Genomic DNA, 21665 nt, shown 5'->3' with positions numbered 1-21665 from the left:
AAGCGACGAGAACAAAGTATGGGTAAGGGGGGGGGGGGATGTCGGAGGGGGTTGCACCCCCCCCCCCCCTGGCTACGCCCTTGCTCAGCACATTTTAATATAATTCCTAAATATTCCCCTAGCAAGAACCGTAGGGAATGTACAACTTCCATAAGCGCTGAAATTCTGAGCGGATGAGAGCCTTAACAGAAGAGCCGTCGAGATAAGCAACAGGCGTTTAGAGTATTGGTGGGAAAAAACAGGAAGTTTGAAGATATCGATAAAAGCAGGGTCCCTATGAACATATGAAAGTGTACAATATAGTACAGATATAATGCTTTAATGAAGAGAGGGATCAATGAGAGATAGGCAAAATTCTCTACTTCAATAGATCTAGTCAACCTGATCAGCTCAGGCAAGCTAGGTGACTATTTGTCACCACCCAGTTTCAAAGGGGAAGCCAATAGAAATCGCCATCATAACCACCACCTAGAGTGCAGCTGTGAACATTATTTGGTCGCACCATTCGCCATGGCGAGCGGCGATTGTCAAGACCTACACATTCTTCTTATATGAACTCCGATAGGGCGATAATGGCACATATTTGGGAACACAACTCGCCGCATCGATGTGCGCAGTTATTGCAAGAACTCGTGTTCCGAAACGTAAAACGTTAAACAAAGCAAAACACATATACGCAGCAAAATTTTCTACCCATTCTTTCGTATTTCTTCACATGTTCTTTCCATCCGCGGAGTCTAATGGCGTTCCCAACACGTTTCTTCAAGGCTGGGCGCTGCTCACGATCAAAGCCCGCCCAAGTCATGGATTACAGGTGACCCAGGATCATTAGGCTGTCCTTGGAGTGACGGCCACATCATGAGCTACGTCGACGGCGGACCGAAGCATCACCGTTTTTCAAAATGCAGTCTGAAGCAAATTCAAAACCTTATAATGTGAGGCACTTTCGTTCTTCTTTTCATGTACTGTATATCATTATCATCATCATCAGCAGCAGCAGCCTATAATTACGTCCACTGCAAAACGAAGGCCTTTCCCAGAGATCTCCAATTACACCTGTCTTGCGCTAGCTGATTCCAACTTGCACTTGCAAATTTCCGCATTTCATTACCCCACCTAATTTACTGCCGTCCTCGACAGTGCTTGCCTTCCCTTGGCACCCATTCTGTAACTATAATGGTCCACCGGTTATTTGCTCTACACATTGCATGATCTGTTCAGCTCCATTTTTTACAGCGTAAGCTGTTATGGGCTCATTCCAATAGCCGTTTCGGGTCGCGATGATGCCGCCGCCGCCGCCCCGTAGCCGCTATCGCATGCGAAAAGTACCCGCTCACCGCCGGGAGCGAACTCGGGCCCACCGCCCGGGAGGCGGATACTCTACCACTTAGCCACGCAAGCGCTTGCTATCCGAGAGCGGGAATACGTACTATAAACGCGTCCTATGCAGGCGCAGACGACGAGATGCGATTCAGACGCGGAACGCAAACAACGCGGTCCCAAGCCTCCGCCGGTATGGTGGCTTCATCTAGTTAAGGCGCCGGCAAACGCAACCTTTCAGACACTGTAAATATTGCTGCCGCCTTAACTAGACGGCGCTAACATACCGACGGACGCTCGGGATCACGTTGATTGCGCTAGATTGGGCGCATTGCAATGGGATCGAATGTAACTGCTTGGCTGGGCCGAACGGCGCTAGCCATCGGTGATGGAACACGACGTCAGCTTGCACGCGCGACAGCGTCCCAAGCGCGTTCCTGACGCATTCACTCAAATTACTAGGTAGTATACTGTCGAAAAGTTAACGCTCGTCTAGCTTACACTGTGACTGCGCTGCGTGTGCCGCGCAGGCCTGGCAACTAGAATATCGGCTATCCCCGTTTGCTATCTAATACACCACTCTCTTCCTGTGTCTTAACATTACGCCCAACATTTTCCGTTCTAAGTTTTGCGTTCTTTTCGTTTGCACTTCACCCACCATATACGTGCAAAACCTGTGCAATAAAAAGTTTGAAAGGCCATCGTTATCCCTACGTGGTTAATTGCTACAACTAGAAAAGCCGTATTATAGCCCTATCACTCTATTATTTTTCGTGAAAACTACGATCATGAGCAACGGCGACGTCGGATTCACGCAGGGCGATCGCACGCCGTTTAATATTAAACTATTTCTACAGCTTCTCCGGTATAATATCCGTGTGCATTTTATTTCATTTAAAACGAAAATGCCAATGCTTCTAGTACAAATATATATACATGTTCTTAGTACAAGATCGCATACATTCAGCCGGCATTTTTTCGGGGGCGCTAAGAGTAATAATATTGCCGGCAGCCGGCGTGTAAATTCCCACTGGGTTTCCAGAGGTGCGTGGTGCCTTGTGACAAAATTAAAAGGCAGAAAATGAGTATGCTAATGATACACTCTCACAGCGACCATATGCGGTTAACATTGCATGTTAACTGCAGCAGCACAGCGCATCGACGCTGCACCGACGCGACGCTGCTATAGCGGCGATATACAAACATTGGTTATGCAACTTCTATTCCAGGCAAAATGATGTCCGCTAGAGTAAAGTGACGCGTGTATATTGTTCATTCCATTTAAAAAAAATCATGTCCATGATCAAACGTCTAAACGAGAGTTCCGATGCAAGTCAAGTTACCGACGCGGTGCACCGCGAACCGGCTCGGTCGTGCTCGCATTGCATATATCATCTTTTCTTCATGTGAAATTATTGCAAGGAGAGGGTAAAGCGGCAACAACGGTAAAAAAGCATTGCTGCTTGGGAGCGTCGGTGGTTCGTTCTGAAGCGCCGTCAGCTACAGATTCGAAGTGAACAGTAAAAGGCGACGATGTCGGTGGCGAGCGATCAGCCACGGCGAGGCTGCCGGCGACGGCAGAGCGTAGCCGCGAGTCCGCGACCACACTCCTCTGTCGCTGAATGGCCACGCCACTGTGCCGCAGGGAGATCCAGCAGATATATCCTCTGCGTGACAGGGAGATCTCACCGTTCCCCAGCAGATCGCCGTCGGCTGGCGGTCCACGAACTGCTCACGGCGTGCGGCGAGTTGCCGTGTCGCTAACGTGGACACGCCTTCAATTCTGGTGCCCTGGACACCGTAAGTGGCACTGAGGAAATAAACGTCACTATGCTTACGAAGGAACTGCCTCTATTTGCGTCTGGAATGTGCAGAAATGAAACATGGCGATTGCCGACTTGAATTTCGACGGCGTTTATAGCTTCTTCATTCGATCCTAAATTGTATTTCGCTGAAACCCTGAACCGTCGTTGTCAGGTATCGTTTTATCAACCTAGAAAACAATTCACTATAGGCAATCCTCGCCCTTCTCGAGTTAATTTGCATCAAAGCTCTTACAGTGAGCCGACGACTGTCTCGAAACCGTACCGCAACACGATCGGTGGCGCACGCTTGCAGCTGCTTGTGCATGTATTCATGGCTCTCATGCAGTTTTCTGCGCTAGACACTTCTAGGGTGTTTCTCATAGGGAAATTCGTCCTCGATTATCGGAGCCTCTTCACTTTTTTCAATATTCACGATGAGAGAAACGACTAACAAAAAGAGGCCGAACTCGATAAGGTTACAGTTTCGTAAAACGTAAACACAACGTGTTCCCTGCGGCCCCGCGTTTGCTTGGGATACTGAAACTTGCGGCGATTTCTCACTTACGGCGCTGACGGTCTTCTGATCTCCGCTATAGGCCGACGCACAAGAGCCTACTAAAGCTCCCATCGTTGTCTTCGTCGTCGACATAGAAGACAGACAGACAGACCAGACAGACAGACAGACAGACCAGACAGACAGACAGACAGACAGACAGACAGACAGACAGACAGACAGACAGACAGACAGACAGACAGACAGACAGACAGACAGACAGACAGACAGACAGACAGACAGACAGACAGACAGACAGACAGACAGACAGACAGACAGACAGACAGACAGACAGACAGACCGACAGACAGACAGACAGACAGACAGACAGACAGACAGACAGACAGACAGACAGACAGACAGACAGACAGCAGACAGACAGACAGACAGACAGACAGACAGACAGGACAGACGACAGACAGACAGACAGACAGACAGACAGACAGACAGACAGACAGACAGACAGACAGACAGACAGACAGACAGACAGACAGACGGACAGACAGACAGACAGACAGACAGACAGACAGACAGACAGACAGACAGACAGACAGACAGACAGGACAGAACAGACAGACAGAAGACAGACAGACAGACAGACAGACAGACAGACAGACAGACAGACAGAGACAGACAGACAGACAGACAGACAGACAGACAGACAGACAGACAGACAGGACAGACAGACAGACAGACAGACAGACAGACAGACAGACAGACAGACAGACAGACAGACAGACAGACGACAGACAGACAGGACAGACAGACAACAGACAGACAGACAGACAGACAGACAGACAGACAGACAGACAGACAGACAGACAGACAGACAGACAGACAGACAGACAGACAGACAGACGACAGACAGACAGACAGACAGACAGACAGACAGACAGGACAGACAGACAGACAGACAGACAGACAGACAGACAGACAGACAGACAGACAGACAGACAGACAGACAGGACAGACAGACAGACAGACAGACAGACAGACAGACAGACAGACAGACAGGACAGACAGACAGGACAGAACAGACAGACAGACAGACAGACAGACAGACAGGACAGACAGACAGGACAGACAGACAGACAGACAGACAAGACAGACAGACAGACAGACAGACAGACAGACAGACAGACAGACAGACGACAGACAGACAGACAGACAGACAGACAGCGACAGACAGACAGACAGACAGACAGACAGACAGACAGACAGACAGACAGACAGACAGACAGACAGACAGACAGACAGACAGACAGACAGACAGACAGACAGACAGACAGACAGACAGACAGACAGACAGACAGACAGACAGACAGACAGACAGACAGACAGACAGACAGACAGACAGACAGACAGGACAGACAGACAGACAGACAGACAGACAGACAGACAGACAGACAGACAGACAGACAGACAGACATATATATATAATTATCAAACTTAGGTGGGGTAATATAATTAGGAAATTTGCAGGCGCAAGTTAAAATCAGCTAGCGCAAGACAAGGGTATTTGGAGGTCGGCCTTCGTCCTGCAGTGTGTATCTGGCAAGGCAACTGTAGCACGACTGCGCCTCCTAAATGCGCAGATGCTCTCGGAGCACGGTCCTGCGCCTATATAATCAAATGCTTGAATAAAGCAATCGGTCTTCTTGTTGTGGCCATCATGCTGTTGCGTCGTCCTTGCTAGTTACACAGTGGACACAAAATCAGGCTGACGATAATGATCATGATGATGCTGATATAATGGTGGCACTGGCTAACACTCCCAGGGTGAACTCTGGAACATATAAATACCTTACAAGGAGGATATAAAAATACTTACCAGACTTGGGTGGAGTGATGCAATTAGGATATATATATATATATATATATATATATATGCAGTATATTGCAATGATTAAATGTGCAGAAATTTGTGAAAAGCGTTCAAAGTAGATTCATAATATTCAAGCCTGGCAACATCTCGAATAACTTTTTTGCATCATTAGAACTTCTTGTATATTTGATTTAGTCGTTGTTATAGTGAGACTAAGATTACATGGCCATTCATCTTTCTGTTGTAAACACGTGCCGTAAAGTTTGTAATTAACGAGCTAATTCATCTTTTTGTTTAAATAGTAAATAGATTGATTTGGTGCTTCTTACAAAAGATATCCGCGTGAGCAGATAAATTCATTTGTAGTAATGCAATTCGAATAAATGGTACAGGCTTCTTTTAAAAAATGTATTCGAGATAAATAATACACTCTGTGTGTAATCGGAGACAGTCGTTGCCGAAACATTACAGATTGAGAGGAAAGGTTTGTTGGAAAGTAACCAACGCTGGGGAAACGAAGCCGGGCAAGTTCCCCGGCATGGAAGTAGCACCAAACGAGTTCTGCAAAAACGTCTTTCCGGACAAAGAAAATGTGACCGCCGACATGGTGAGTGAAGCTTTCCCTCGGTCAAAGTCACTTACTGGGAAATTTAGGTGCATGAACGCTGCGCCCTGTAACCGATAGAGGCTCTCAAACTGCTGAGTGAATGAGACCACAGCCGAATTCGATTGGCAAGACTGCAAAATTTTTTCAGCGCCATTAGCATATGTAAATTCCGACTACAGCAACCCTCCCCCCTCCCCTCGACGTGAGACAATTTAATTATTTTACCGGCGACGCTGTACGTTTCGTTTACTAATCGCACCAAAGACACCGTTTGCTATTCGCACCAATTTATTTAAGCCCACGTTAATCGTGTTGTCAAACATAAGCGCACTATGATGAGCTGCAGGCCAGATCACTCGGCCGTATCTGCGGCGGTCAGCGAGCTAGGCCTACCGTCTCGTTCGGCCGTATTCCGATGGGGGCGAAATGCAAGAACGTTTCCCTAGGTGCACTTTAACGAATACGCGTACTTGCAAGCCAGCCGTGCCGCCTCGCTGAGACGGCCGGTGCTTGGGTTTCTGTCCGCGAGACGAAATGCCGTCGGATCGTTGCTCCCGATCGCGCCTGTGGCTTAGTACAGGGTGCTGCTTTACGAAATACGCGCAAATTCGAGATATTTTTTTTTCCTATTAAGAACTATTTCATGTTAAAAACAAGCTGTAGCCGATTTCTACGTTGCCGTGGGCGGCGACAGAAGCGATCGCCTCGGTGATGGGACCGGCGGGGTACCGTCCCGACGGCGACGCCGGCTGTGTAGGGCCACGTAGTCTGACCTGTAGGCCGCGGCCGTCTGATCGCTCCAACTCTGCACTAACCCTGTAAATTTTATTTCATGCTCGAAATTTAATTGACACGTTTAGGTGCGTTTATGACATCCATACTGCAATTAAAGCAGCCGTGACTGTGCAGCCTGCGTATGTGAACGTGTGATATGATATCTACACTGCAAGTGGAGCAATTCTTTGAGATGAAAACAAATTTGAATGTGACGTGCTTTGTGGGGCATCTGCTCACTCGAACTACGTGCAAGGCTAATCCTCATCTTGCTTTCCCCACAGTGCAGCATGAAACTGTTATGACGCGCTAATGACGGTCCTAAGATCATAGGTTGGCTCATGCACGCCACTCAAAATAAAAGAGAAGCTTAACGGTTACGAAATGTTTTGCGCGCAATAGATGATCTGGTATGAAAATTCAACTTTTGCTTTTTACCGCGGCGGCCCATTGCTTGCGACGGTTTTCATCAACAGGAAACCTGTGAAAACTTTAGCCTCTTGCGTATTTCGACGCAACTCAGCACGTCGAGATACTGCATTTCCTTCGTTGTAAGATCATAGAATACAGACCTCACACATGGACACACACGGAACCGCACAATCACCCGCGAAACCCAGCAGCTGCTGTGCACGCACTGGACACGAGCGGCGGCTCGGCGGCGGAGCATAGAATAAAGAGGCGGAGTGCCTACCAAGCGAAACTAAATTCCGAGGACAGCGCCACCGCATTTTCGTGACGTAGACCCTTTTCGCGGAGCAGTTTGCTCTAGAGGAACGAGATGGCGCTTTCGGCGGCGCGCCATACGTTGCCTCAGCGAATGTGCACGAATACGAAACCATTACAGCGTCTACCCTCCTACTGTGTGATCAGCTGTCGAAAATGCAACTGGGTGTGCGCTAATGCACTGTGCCCAATTCATACTGCAAAATGTGTAACGATAAAGGGAAGACGTGTACGGTAGTTCGCTGCAAAAATAGTGATTCACATATTAGAGTGTTTTAGCTGAGCTCTTGCTGTCCGCTCCGCTCGGACCGGCATATGCTAGCAAATGCCACACAACCGCTTAGCGGGAACGCTAATGCGCTTGCGCACAAGGCTCATACCGTCAGCGGAACGAAGACCGCATCCCTCGCTCCGCTACAAAGCCGATTGAGCGGAGCGTGACAGCGTGTCTACTTGGCCTCTTCGTCATTTTGCAGCCGAGTTGATAGCGCGTCGCTCGCGTCTCGGCAAGACGCGCTTATCAAATGAGAAATCTACGCAGTTCCCTGCAGTATCTCAGAGCGTGAAGTCTTAGCGGAGCGGAGCGTGAGCGGCGCTCTGCTAACACTGTCTATTAATGATGGAATCAACCTGTGTCGTAGCTGCTGCATAAGGACTGCCTGTGTTGGCGCCCTTCGCGATGCACGGCTTTCCTCAAGGCTAACGAAATATAATTCATCCACCTGCGCTGTATAGCTAACCTCCAAAGAAAGGACTTCAATTCCGGAACGTCGGCACTTGGAAGTGAGTATCGCTCGTTACAAAATGAAGTAGTGCCACTTACTGGCATTGTAAGTTTCCCGCACGTTATCTCCACATTCTACACACATCCACCCTTACTCACACGAAAACTTACGCCCACCCTATCGCCAACGTGTGAGTCAATAGGCGCAAACTTGAATCAATGTGCCGGAGCATGAGTGGCGGCAACTACACCGACAAGACACGAATGCTGGAAGCTGAATGTTTCGTGACGGTCCACAGAGTAATTAAGCAAGGGACTAGCGATAATCCGTCTTTGCTACGGGCTACCACAAAGTACAGAACATTTAAATCCCAAGCTTTGTGCGCAGCAAGAACAAATTTATCGCAGCAGAGCATACGCGCGATTGATTACGCTAAATATAAACAATCAGATAGTGGCCGCACCGAGGAACTTTACCGAGTCAGAAATATGACAAGCCGCTGGTTCAAAATGTTTGACAAATATAGAACGCAGAGCACACTGATCCCGATTTAATTAACAAGCGGAAAGTTTGGACAGCTTGAAATACATTTCTAGCCCCGCTTATAGTACACGCTCCGTATACGCTGCTCACGCCGTTTCGACAAGGCGTAATGAGCTCTGAAAGCACTTACATGTCCTCTAAAGCTGTGGCCAAAGCTTCGTGTCGTGCACGCAGTCACCGTCTACGATACGCGTCGAAACAGAGGTTTGCTGCGCCGCGCCGGCGTCACGCGCTTGCATTGTAAACGCGGAGGCAACGGAGGCGGCTGAGGCAAGCAATGGACGCGTCACTACGTGATCAAACATGGCAGCGCCCACGGGAGCGTCGCGAAAAGGGTCAGCATTCGCTGTCTGTTTGTCCGGCGATATCCGCAGGTCACGTGACCAGGAGAGAATGAGAGCAACGCCAGGGGAGGGCCATGTCACGTGACCCACCGAGGAGGAGAGGCACGCTGGGGGAGGAAGCGACCAATGAGAGGGTACGCGCAGGGGGGAGGAGGCGACCAATGAGAGGTCACGCTGGGCGCAAGAAGGAGCTAGGGGCGATGGGTATAGACCGTTTTTTCATGGGCACCGCCATTGCACAGGCAGTGGCGCCATCTATGGGCAGTTGGCATGATGGCTTGGGCGAACGCCCGTGTTGTATGCTGTGGTATGCGCTCGGCGGCAGTTTCTGGTGGTTTTTTTCGCACTCGCGCGGTAGCATGAAATGGCGTCTTCTACGTGGGGAATGGTCGTGTGAGGCGTAGTGAAGGAATTTAAGTCTGAAGTATAATTAAGCGGCTGGAGTTTATGCAGACGTTAGGGCGGACGGAGCACCCAGCGTGAGGTGTGCGCGTTTGTTTGAGCTTACAATGAGCCTCGAATATCAGTTAGGTATTTCTGAAAATTCGTTTCACGAATGTTACCTTACTGTAGCATTCTCAGCACAGTAATTCTAAGCTTTGGTTTAGCTGCAACGAGTACTTACGAAACATTTGACGATCCTAACAGCGTGGGTACCGTTCTCCTGGAGAATAGGTCGTGCAGTTTACTTTGACAAGCGTTCAAGTTGTTATATATCTGTAGATACATTGGGCGACTGCCTTGTTTGCATGGGCAAGGTTTGAGCGCACAAATAAAATAAGTTGGTTAATAATAGCCGCATACCGTACAGTGTAAATCCCACGAGGCAGTACTAAATGCTGTGTTATAGATCTGTCTGTTCTATATAGCGCATGTTCCAAGTGGTCCAAGCATGCGGCACGACCATGCGAAGTCTTATTGCGTCGTTATCCCGTGTTCTGTTTTATTTTGCCGCAAAAGGAGGACCATATATGAACTCTTTTTTTTTTTTTTTTTTTTTTTTCAGTCTCGTAAGTTCAGTCATCTACGACGCATTCACCCATCTTACGGAAATTGTGGTCTTACACATAGCTGTTGGATTCTCTTTATGCGATCCCCTTTGTATATTGTGCCTTACAGGGCAAAAAGGCAATGCCGATCGAAGCACGAAGCTTGTGTGTACATGTTGGTTTCCAACCGCAGTGCTCGCGGTGTTGAGCAATGCCTTCGGCCTTGAACGTATAGACAGTGATTTGAAGTCTACTAAACTTAAAATGCGTGAGAATGATGCCGGTGGCTGATGAAAATGTTTTACAACTCTTCGTCGAGTGAAAACCGATACATCCAACGTAGTTCACAACAAATACACACACCGCGGCTGATTATGCGCGTCGCATTTTTGCACATCCAAGAGAAATTTCCAGATACTGTAGCTACTGCTGCACCTAAAGGCTACACAGTGGTTGTTCGATGACCTCGTAAGAACTTAAATCCCGTAAATTGCACTCAGAACTAGCTAAAACACCTCCAAATCGTCCGGCAGCGCGCGACCGGCAACACATTCAAGCCGCGCCGCGCCTGCTCGCACAAGCCAGAGAGGAGGAAAGGCTTGTCGCGCGCCCTTTCCTCCTCGCCCGATGAAAAGGTCTATAAGACAAGGTGTTTTTGCGAAAAAAACGCAAGCCGCGCGAAAATAAAAATTGCTCGTTGGGCGCGGACTTGAATCACCGAACTCCGCAGAGCGAGACCACCATGCTAACCGATACAGCCACTGTCGGTTCATCATACGCGCCCTTTAAAGCGGCGTTTTATATGCATGAAGAAGTTGACGCGGCGCCCACAGCTCGTGCTCGGCACGCGCTCGTGCCACTGCTCCAGCGTTCATCGACGTCGTCTGCATCCACAGCCTGGCTGCGTTGCCGATAATCATTCCAGCGTAGAATTTCGCTTGTGTTCTGTCGTCGTAATGGGGAGGCCGCATTTACGGGGGTTGTGAGTCATTGCTTAAGGGGGTATGAGCCATTCATTATCTTACGTAACGGTCAGATTTAATTTTGAAGAAATTTAATTTCGAAGAATCGCAAGCGGCAATGGCTGGCGAATGCTGCTAACCACGCCGCCGAGCAAACTTTAGACAACGGCAGACTGCGTGCATACCGTCGGTGAGCTCGTTCTCTCTGTCGCAGCCGAACGTGTGTGTAACCTCATAATTGAGAACCACTTTAATGAACCCTAGGGATTAACCCAGTGATAAACACAGGAGCCGCATGTTAACCACCTTGTGGAGGGACCAACAAATTTTTTTCTTCTTTTTTTTTCCCCACAGAATTCAGACCGTATGGAAAAATGCATGGTCAAGTGTCAATATCCGACAATTCGACAGGAGTGCACTAGCTACGGAAGCTGTTATGTATACACGACGATTAGATACACGTACCAACACGCACTGGACTACATGCACTGTACAGCAGACAAGGTAAGAGACTGAGTGAAACAGAGCAACTGTTACAAAGCTTCTAAACGTTCTAAATGCTTTCTGACCCACCGAATCACTAGCAATGGGTTTGCGCCCCAACTACTAAGAGATGATTGATCCTTTCAAAGACAGCAAGAGTACAAATGTACGAAAGAATGTCGCCGATAGTGTCGAGGTAACATGAGCTGTTAGCAGCCTAAGACGAACTCCGTGCCAAGCAATAGGCGTGCTTGTAGCGTCGTACGAATCATAAACGAAGCTGTTTACGCGATACACATTTTTTTGTCATTGGATTTTAAGAGTAAGGTTACCAGCGCGCAGAGGAAAGCGTCTCCAAAAAGATTGTTCGCAAAAAAAAATATACATATATATAGCAAGAAGTTTGCAAAAAGTCCAGAAGTATTGAACTGCAAGTGGCATAGAAAGGCTTCTGTGTACATATTGTATGCAGAAGAAATAATAAAGGTGTGGTTCCACTGGGGCATCGTGGTATATCCACCTCATGCTGTGCTGGTATTAACCGACGCGAAGTTCGAAACGGCTGCTGTAACAAAACTAAAAGTCAAGGCGGAAAGAAACTTCGATGAAATACATCTGATGCTACTCAGATATTCCTCGGTATAAGCTATACATATGTGGGCCTAATTGGAAGAGTAATAATTAGTTATCAGATTCGAATTGATGGCGTCACACTGCACAGATCACGGAGAGAATAAAACAGCCCTATGAGAATTAAAAAGAAACTGAAGAGAAAAGTAAGTTGAGCTGTATGAGTAAAATGACCTTCAACAATAACAAAAACGCCACTCATACTGTGAGAGGAAGCTTGGTAAGCCAATTAACACAGTCGCAAGAAGGGAACACAGGTAGAGACACCACCTTAAAGTTCCCGCAACAGCTCTCTGTCACGTTATTGATTTTTACGGCGTTTGCTCACGCCAAGTTAATTTTAACTCAATAGCCTGGTGTCGGCGTCAGTGTCGGCGGCATTGTCAGCAAGCAAAAAAATGCCGTATATATATGTTTAGGTACATGTATATCCCACACATTGCTATATGACATGCGATATATGCGGGTCATATTGGCACACCTTTTTATCACCAAAGTTGCTCATACCTTGTCTTACATTCTTGACAAAGTTATTCCTGGGAATTTTGAGAATGACAGCCCACAAATAGATGCCATGGAAAAAAAAAAAAACACCGACAGCCCCTGCCTTTTATGTTAAACCTTCTCAGACTGAAATCGTAAAAGTGCGAAACAACAGAAACCTGAAAATATGATCATCATCAGCCTATATTTTATGTCCACTGCAGGACGAAGGCCTCTCCCTGCGATCTTGCACTAGCGTATTCCAACTTGCGCCTGCAAATTTCCTAACTTCATCCCATCTGGTTTTCTGCCGACCTCGACTGCGCTTCCCTTCTCTTCCTTCGTTGCCTCCTCGATCCGGCCAACAGCAAGAACACACAACAGCACAACTTGCAAAAGATTATTCACACCCATCCGGGCATGGACGCACAAATTCTTCAAGAGCTGATAGACCGCTACGTAGGACCTCAACCTACTACACCAGCTCCAGCATACACTGGCACCGCTAATGACCATCTGGACGCGCCCATACATTCAGCAGAAGTACGTGCAGCCATCCTCGCACTCCGCCCTAACTCGGCCCCGGGACCTGATGGCATTACTAATAAAATGCTTCGCAACCTAGATGAGGATTCTCTAACAGCCCTCACGGCTTATTTTAACGAGTACTGGCAAACTGGACAACTCCCTCCACAATGGAAAGAAGCCAAAATCATTATGATTCCCAAACCCGGGAAGCGCCTCCTACTCGAAAACCTCCGCCCCATATCTCACTTACTTCATGCGTCGGAAAGGTCCTGGAACACGTCATTCTCACACGCTTACACAAACATATGGACGACAATGATCTCTTCCCCAATACTATGGTTGGCTTCCGCGCTAAACTTTCTACTCAGGACATCATGATTCAGCTCAAACACCAAATTATCGATGGCGATAAAAGCTCGAGGCTGGACACCAGAGCCATCTTGGGGCTAGACCTAACTAAGGCTTTCGATAACGTCACGCATGAGGCCATACTGACCCAACTGGCACAACTCCAGGTTGGACACCGAACATATAACTACGTCAAGGATTTCCTGACAGGTCGCACTGCCACCATCACCATCGGAGGGCTGCAGTCGCCAATTATTCACCTTGGCAGCAAAGGTACGCCGCAAGGATCGGTTCTGTCCCCGTTTCTGTTTAACGTGGCCTTGCTCGGATTACCGCCTGCATTAGCTAGCATCCCCAACCTCAAGCATAGCCTCTACGCGGACGACATCACCCTGTGGGTCACCGGGGGCAGCGACGGGGACATCCAAGACACGCTGCAGCAAGCCATCAATGAGGTTGTTGCATACGTAGAACCACGCGGCCTTGGTTGCTCCCCACAGAAATCGGAGCTCCTTCTATACAGGCCTACGTGGAGAGGTCGACGCCCAGACCCTCACCCCCCCGAGATACAACTCCACGTGCATCAGCAACTCATACCTACAGTGCCTAGCATCCGTATCCTTGGCTTACGCATCCAACAAAACGGCAGAAACACGGAGATGCTCAAGCAATTACATAGCCATGTACACCAAACAACTCGCCTCATAGCACGCATCGCAAATCGACATCACGGCATGAAAGAAAACAACCTCATTCGTCTGGTAACCACCTACGCCCTTAGCAGGATCACCTACGTCGCCCCGTACCTTCACCTCAATGCGACTGACAAGCTCAAACTCAACACCATGATTAAGAGGGCCTATAAGCAAGCCCTACAGCTTCCAATTTCCACATCTAACGAGAAACTGGATGCCCTCGGCCTTCACAATACCATAGACGAGCTTATTGAAGCTCAGCGTATAAGCCAATATGAACGACTCGCCAACTCTACCACGGGCAGACACATTCTGCGCACCCTAGGCATAACCTACACCACCCAATTCGGACCAAAAGTACCCGTCCCTCCAAACATTCGCGCTCAGTTAGTTATATCGCCCATACCTCGTAATATGCACCCAGAACACAATCAGGAGCGACGTGCAGACAGAGCTAAACATCTACAAACGCGCTACGACCACGCCGCAGATGTAGCCTACGTGGACACCGCGGAATATACCCCCACCAGAACGCCATGGCGGTCGCCGTAGTCACGGGCTCGCAGTACCGCCTCGCCGCGGCTGTATCAATACTCACCACTAAACCCGAAGAAGGAGAGGAAACGGCCATCGCCTTGGCTTATGCCTCTACCAATGCACACTACATCATCAGCGATTCAAAAACGGCCATTCGCAACTACACAAGAGGACTCATAGCACCCCAAGCACAGAAAATACTCTCCGACACTCCCGCCTCAAGGCAACGCCGCGTACAGATCATCTGGGCCCCTGGTCATTCGGGTCTGGCTGGAAACGAAGCCGCCCACGATGCCGCCCGAGCTCTCGCACACCAGGCGCATCATCCGTCTCCTGCATCTTCCAGTCCTGATGAGCCCTTAGTTCTGCACCGCGGACACGCGCGCGACCGCATGGTAACATTCAGAGAAATCCTCCTCCACTACTGCAGAGAGCGATTACGCTACCCACCAGCACACAAAACACTGAATAAATCTCAATCCACCACTTGGCGACTACTTCAGACGCGAACTTTCGCAAACCCCGTGCTATACCACCGAATTTACCCCGATGCATACTCCCCACTCTGCAAAGCCTGCGAGGCCCGCGCTGACCTCGATCACATCATCTGGGCATGCCCGAAAGCTACACCCACCAACACTCACCGCACTAACACTACACACATCATAACTACGGCCGAGCAGTGGGAGACTTTGCTGCTCAGCTTGGACCCAGAAGAGCAGCTCTAGGCCGTCCGGATGGCCGAAGACGCCGCCAGAAAACAAGGGCTGGCCGCCGTCTGAGGAAGGGGAGGCCTGGAGGTTAGTCTCCCAACCCCCGCCGCCCCCAGACCCCATCATGGACAAAATAAAGTTTTATCTCTCTCTCTCTCTCCCTTCTCTTGGTATCCATTCTGTAACCCTAATGGTCCACTGGTTATCCATCCTACGCATTACATGGCCTGCCCAGCTCCATTTCTTCTGCTTAATGTCAACTAGAATATCGGCTATCCCCGTTTGTTCTCTGATCCACACCGCTCTCTTCCTGTCTCTTAACGTTAGTCCTAAGATTTTTCGTTCCATCGCTCTTTGTGCGGTCCATAACTTGTTCTCGAGCTTCTTTGTTAACCTCCAAGTTTCTGCCACATATGTTAGCACCGGTAGAATGCAATGATTGTACACTTTTCTTTTCAACGAAAGTGGTAAGCTCCCAGTCAGGATTTGGTAATGCCTGCCGTATGCACTCCAACCCAATTTTATTCTTCTGTAAATTTCTTTCTCGTGATCAGGATCCCCTGTGAGTAATTGACCTAGATAAACGTACTCCTTTACAGACTCTAGAGGCTGACTGGCGATCCTGAATTCTTGTTCCCTTGCCAGGCTATTGAACATTATCTTTGTCTTCTGCATATTCATCTTCAACCCAATTCTTACACTTTCTCGGTTAAGGTCCTCAATCATTTGTTGTAATTCGTCTCCATTATTGCTAAATAGGACAATGTCATCTGCAAACCGAAGATTGCTGAGATATTCGCCGTTGATCCTCACTCCTAAGCCTTCCCAGTCTAACAGCTTGAATACTTCTTCTAAGCATGCAGTGAATAGCATTGGAGAGATTGTGTCTCCTTGCCTGACCCCTTTCTTGATAGGTATCTTTCTACTTTTCTTGTGGAGAACCAAGGTAGCTGTGGAATCCTTGTAGATGTTTGCTAAGATATTCACGTATGCCTCCTAACCTCCGGGATCGGGCCACGCAAGAGGCCGCGTTTCCAACAGAAAGCTCGCCTTTATGCATAGCGTTCGCCGCCAGGGTTTCTCTGTAAACATTATGGTTACATAAGCTGCAGTTGCCGGGAAGTGTGAGAAGCAGTCAGGGATAGTTTAATGCTATCACGTTCCCCTCTTAAAGACGAAGCTTAAGCGTCCTCCAAGTTTCTTATTTTTTTTCAATGAGAATTGAGTGCATTTTATTATACAAGAGCCAATTAAAGCCTGAAGTCGACAAGATTCAAGAACGTTTGCTTACCGGGCAGCAGCCGAAATACAAAAATGTGCGTTGAAGTTGACGATATTACACCGGAGTACGTATAACGGCACTGTGATTTAGGCACAGAAATTTTTAAAAAAGTTACTTTCACCTTTATTGTGTTTTACAATAATCAACCTATTACAGCCAAATTAACTAAACTACACTTTTCAAGGAATACTTTACCATCCTTTGCTGATTTATAGTGTTTATTTTAAGGGTCCCTCTAAAGTTTGATAAGAGTGAAAATTTGCAAATTTAAAAAACCCTGCAAAGTACCGACTGCAACAGTTTTAGATAAAACAAATTAAATTCTGGCACTTTTCATAGCAAGACACACTATCTCATTATGAGGCATGGTAATGAAGGCTCGCGATTACTCTGACAGCCCGGGGCTCTCCAATGCATAGTACACGAGCGTTACTGCATTCTGCCCCCCTTGGAATGCAACCGCCGACACCGGGAACGAACCCGCGACCTCGAACTCTGCAGCTAAACGCCATAGCCACCATGGGCTTTCACCGACGGGCGGGAAAAAGTTTCATGTGTGTAGGTCCTAAGAGGAGACCCCGGTAAAAGACCTCACCAATTATTAAATTTTAAGTTAGCCGCTGACGGCAGCAGGGCAATGGTTGCGAGCTGGAATGTACATTGCACAGGTAAAAAAAAATTCCATAGTGGCTAGCACAAGCTCGCGTAGCAGCTGTCAAAACAAACTACGGAACATTTTTATTCGTTTACAGTACCTCTTAAACACATACTTCACTGCCCGAAGAAGCAATATCCCCCCCCCCCAAAAAAAAAAAAATTTCTAATAATTAAAATAAGGTCTTTCTTGCTGAATATCATTAAAACGATTAAAACGTACATCTTCAGAGCTTCATTTAATCAAAACTATTAGCGGCCACAAAAAGCTTGGGTCGGTTTGGTGCCCAACGGTATGGCGCCACTAACAGCAAAACGGTCAAACGGTTGCTGCGTAGACTTCGTCCCTCTCTTCCCTTTAGCACCTTCGAGTCTCTTTTCGCATTTGGACGCAACAATATTAACACTATGCGTAGTTATATTGACATTGTAATAATCTGATGCACTTGTGTCATCTGTCTTGCGAAAATAACGAGATCCTTACGTTTTACTTGGTTTTGCTGCTGTGTTAATTATCTCCCGGCTCATCAGTGAGTGTTGGAGTTCAACTATGGAAGTATGCAACGCTTTTATTGTTCACTTGTTCACTCAACTGATTGACTCATTGACTTCGATTTGAATCAGTGGCATAATATTTGGGCAAAATCTGGATTTATTGCACACAGGTTTGCATCCAAGGTGTGTGCGGGGGCAGCAGGCTCAAAGTGCCGCAGACGACAGTCACCGAGAGCGCAGCACCAGAAGAGACAACGCCCACTACTGACGACACCACTGAATGTCGCTGCGACTGCAGCTCCATGCAGCCCACCACTCATAGTACTTACGGGCCGCGGCCTGCTACTAGAAGCACGAAGATTCTGAGGAAAAGTGCCGGGCGCATATTCGGACAGCGTCGCAGACAATAAATGTGCTTGCTCGTTTATCACTACTGCAAGATGTGTTTGTTGGTATTCCTCATGATGGTCTAGAGCAGGAGTCTTGAAACTACGGTCGCCCGCGGACCGGAATCGGCATGCGGAGGCCCCCTGACCGGTCCGCGGTCTGTGGCAGTCCACCCGACGAAGGCCGGGCAGTCAGCATCCGTTTTCTCCGCAAAGCATCCACCTGCGAGGGGGCTTCTCCACAAAACCTCTCCCAGGGAATTGGCTTCACTGCAGTTACAAGGTTACGCTGCGATACCAACTCATCCTAGGCAGCGCCGACGAGCAAGTACCCTCGTGCGACAATCATGCGAGGAGTGCGTGACGCTCCGATTGGCCGATCCAAACCGCCACCTCCGAATAAACGCCGAAGCTATTTCGACTTCGCCTAGGCACGCTGGGTCCAGGACACTTTTGCCAGCTGTTCGCCTACGAAACTACAGCATGTAAATAGCTCTACCTAGTATAAAGCTCCTGTCTTTAGTCCACAACACGCTGAAAGCTTCAGTCCATAACATGCATGGTACAGCTCCTAAAGCAACAGGGGAAGGCATCTTTAAATCAGGAAAGACTATCCGCCTACAGCATGTAGTGGGGTAAACTATAGTCTGTCGCAATGGATGGAGGAGAAAAACCATGCCCGGAGTTAAAAAAATGTTGCTGCAGAAACTTGCGTGAGACATGTCAGATAATCTGTAAGCATTATTTCCAGTCGCTCATGTCGCACTCATGCAACGATTGAGTGGCCGAGTTACGCAAACCGCGGCTCACTGCAGGATGACGCAATGTGCTGCAAGTATTGCAATGACCCGTTGTAATTACCTAATTGGTAAAACTAATTAGTCGGAATAACTCTTATTGGCACCATTTTTGCAATCGTAAGAATTCTGAGTTAGGGTTAAGTAATGTAATATGAATTTCATTACCCTCATTAATCTTAATTGACTTAAGTAATGCAATCATAATTAATAATGATTAGCATTAATCAATGTGGATGCCGTTCTGCTTACATGACCCAGCAGCGGACAGCAAGCACACAGCTGCTCCATGCTCCTCGCTGTCCGCTGCTGGGTGACGTAAGCAGAACGTCAACTCGAGGGGCGTGACTTTGCGCTCGCCGCGGCCTCCCAGTCTCGGTTTCGCGCGCTCTGGCATTCCAAATTCATCGTGCCACAGTTCCGCGGGTAATCTAATTTTCCAGATTCAAAAGTTCATATGGCTTGCACGGAAAGCTCGCTTCAACACCCGTCACCACGTGGTCGCCACCACCGACAGCATGTCTCCGAAGGGACCGTCCTGTTACTTCAAAACGGCTGTTTTTAAATATTACGTAATGTCTTCATAGAAACATCCGGTATACTGCTACTCTTTTATATACTGCTACGTGTATATATACTGCTATTGCAATCATTACCAAGCACTAATTATATGGCGTGCATACGCTTGATTGTAACATGCACAATTAGACGCCGACTGTTTTTACAGCGAAGCTGTTATAGGCTAGATCGTAGGTTCCAGGAGATCGCGTCTGGCAACGGAAGTAGATAGATCGAAAGTAGATCAAGAAGTAGTGGAAGGGCTCAATTTTTTATCAATTAAGTCAGCCACATGTGTGTGCCCGGGGCATAACTTGTTTTGAACAATTCGATACGTTATTTTGGGCTTATTTAGGCAAAATTGTGTAAAGGCTTGCATTTTGCCTTGAACGCCTGGCCCGTACTAGCGCAACATTTCCTCAGCAACTTTACCTGCCCTATTGTTGAAAACTACACACGTACGTGAACAAACGTCGGAACATTATTGCCGAACCCATACCATACCTAGCAATTTGTTTTTGTCCAATGTCAGGTCTATACAATTACATTTAGAGCGCAGCTCGTAGGCGCCTGTTCTTGCGGCGAGCGTCGACGTCCCTCGGCCTAACCGAGCGAACGAGCACAGCGAAAGATGAAAGTGAATGCGGAGCGAGGCGCGAGAAGAAAATCGTAGTACCGCGCAGGTGACAACCACAACGAGATAGAGCTAGCGCGCTGTCCTCCTCACCCACCGCTCCGTACACTATCACCTAAAAGAGTGGTCATTACGCGTTTCAAAACGATTACAGGCTACAGCATTAACTGATCGCCTGAGGCAGCTTATTTAATAGTGCGGCTTGACTGTAAACCCTAAAAAATATTACCTGCTTAACTATCAACACGTTATGCCTTTCCATAGCATTTTTGTCCGATTGTAATTCGTAGATCGACTGTAATTTACTGTATGCCCAACAGGCAGAAATAACTCAGCTTCATGAAACATCCATACTACGAAATGCAAACACATGAGCCTGACCAAATGTCACAGGCTTCGTTATATTATGTCACATGCCATGTGCCATACGTTGCCAGTGCTCCCCGTGCATGTAAAAATTAGCGGTCCCCACGCTGCAGTAGTTCAGTGGTTATGTGGCATCCCAGTGGCACTAGCAGAGCCTATGACTGGTAATAATTTCCAGCCTGTAGCACACACCCACATCGGGTGATCGGCCAAGCAGCGGCCAGTATCTAGATGCGTGTTCCCGTTGTGCACCACTTACCTTTCACTAAAGATAGAATATAGCACCGTATAGCTACCTTCTTCCAGATTTTTTTTAAAATGTGGTTAGCATTCTATGGTAACTACTTCATGCACTTCCTGGATAAAACCATTTCCCACCAAGTGGGTTGGGTGCTCGTACATAAAATGCACTTCCGCGCATGTGAGGGTGAGAATAGTCTCTGGACAAGCAGGCTCTCTTTTTGACAGCCTAACCCGAACCTCGTGCAAAGTGCTTTCAGAGCTTCGAAGCCATTGGCGAGGATTACAAAGGCTGAGACAGCACCATTGCTGGCAGCGGCAAATTCTTTCTATAAAATACACAGCCCCAAACAGCAACCTTGGTAGCGAACGTCGAAGTATATAGGCCTAGAGTTGCTGAGGCTGAGGCTATGGCTGCCAATGGATCTGCGTGCGAGAGCGTGTTTGAGGCGAAGAGATAATCAAAACGGAGGCGGTGGTGGCTTCGATCAATGCCATTTCGGAGCTGCGGTCATGGCAAAAAGTCAGGAAAATATGGCGCCGAAGGATTTTTTGCGTCCGCAATTTCAGACGCTCTTAAACATTGACTCTATGGGGTACGTGGCGATGCCATGAAGGCGCCCGAATTATTGGGTATGTCCGCAAAATCGGGCGCTCGAAAAT

General features: G+C 48.0%; 1 protein-coding gene across 1 annotated transcript in view; it reads left to right on the top strand.

The window, feature by feature from the left end:
- The window catches only part of LOC119464291 (disintegrin and metalloproteinase domain-containing protein 8), a 46017-nt gene extending 27557 nt beyond the window's left edge, over positions 1-18460 (top strand). Inside the window, exons 10-13 of the mRNA XM_037725197.2 lie at positions 768-935; positions 5975-6110; positions 11528-11677; positions 18192-18460. Coding sequence (XP_037581125.1) covers positions 768-935; positions 5975-6110; positions 11528-11677; positions 18192-18431 — 694 coding nt within the window. The 3' untranslated portion in view covers positions 18432-18460. The remainder of the gene's footprint in view (positions 1-767; positions 936-5974; positions 6111-11527; positions 11678-18191) is intronic.
- Positions 18461-21665: the final 3205 nt, after the last annotated feature.

Source organism: Dermacentor silvarum, chromosome 9, assembly GCF_013339745.2.
Source record: "Dermacentor silvarum isolate Dsil-2018 chromosome 9, BIME_Dsil_1.4, whole genome shotgun sequence".
Classification (NCBI taxonomy): Eukaryota; Metazoa; Arthropoda; class Arachnida; order Ixodida; family Ixodidae; genus Dermacentor; species Dermacentor silvarum.
The sequence above is the reverse complement of the archived record's forward strand: the minus strand, read 5'-3'. Positions and strand labels throughout refer to the sequence as shown.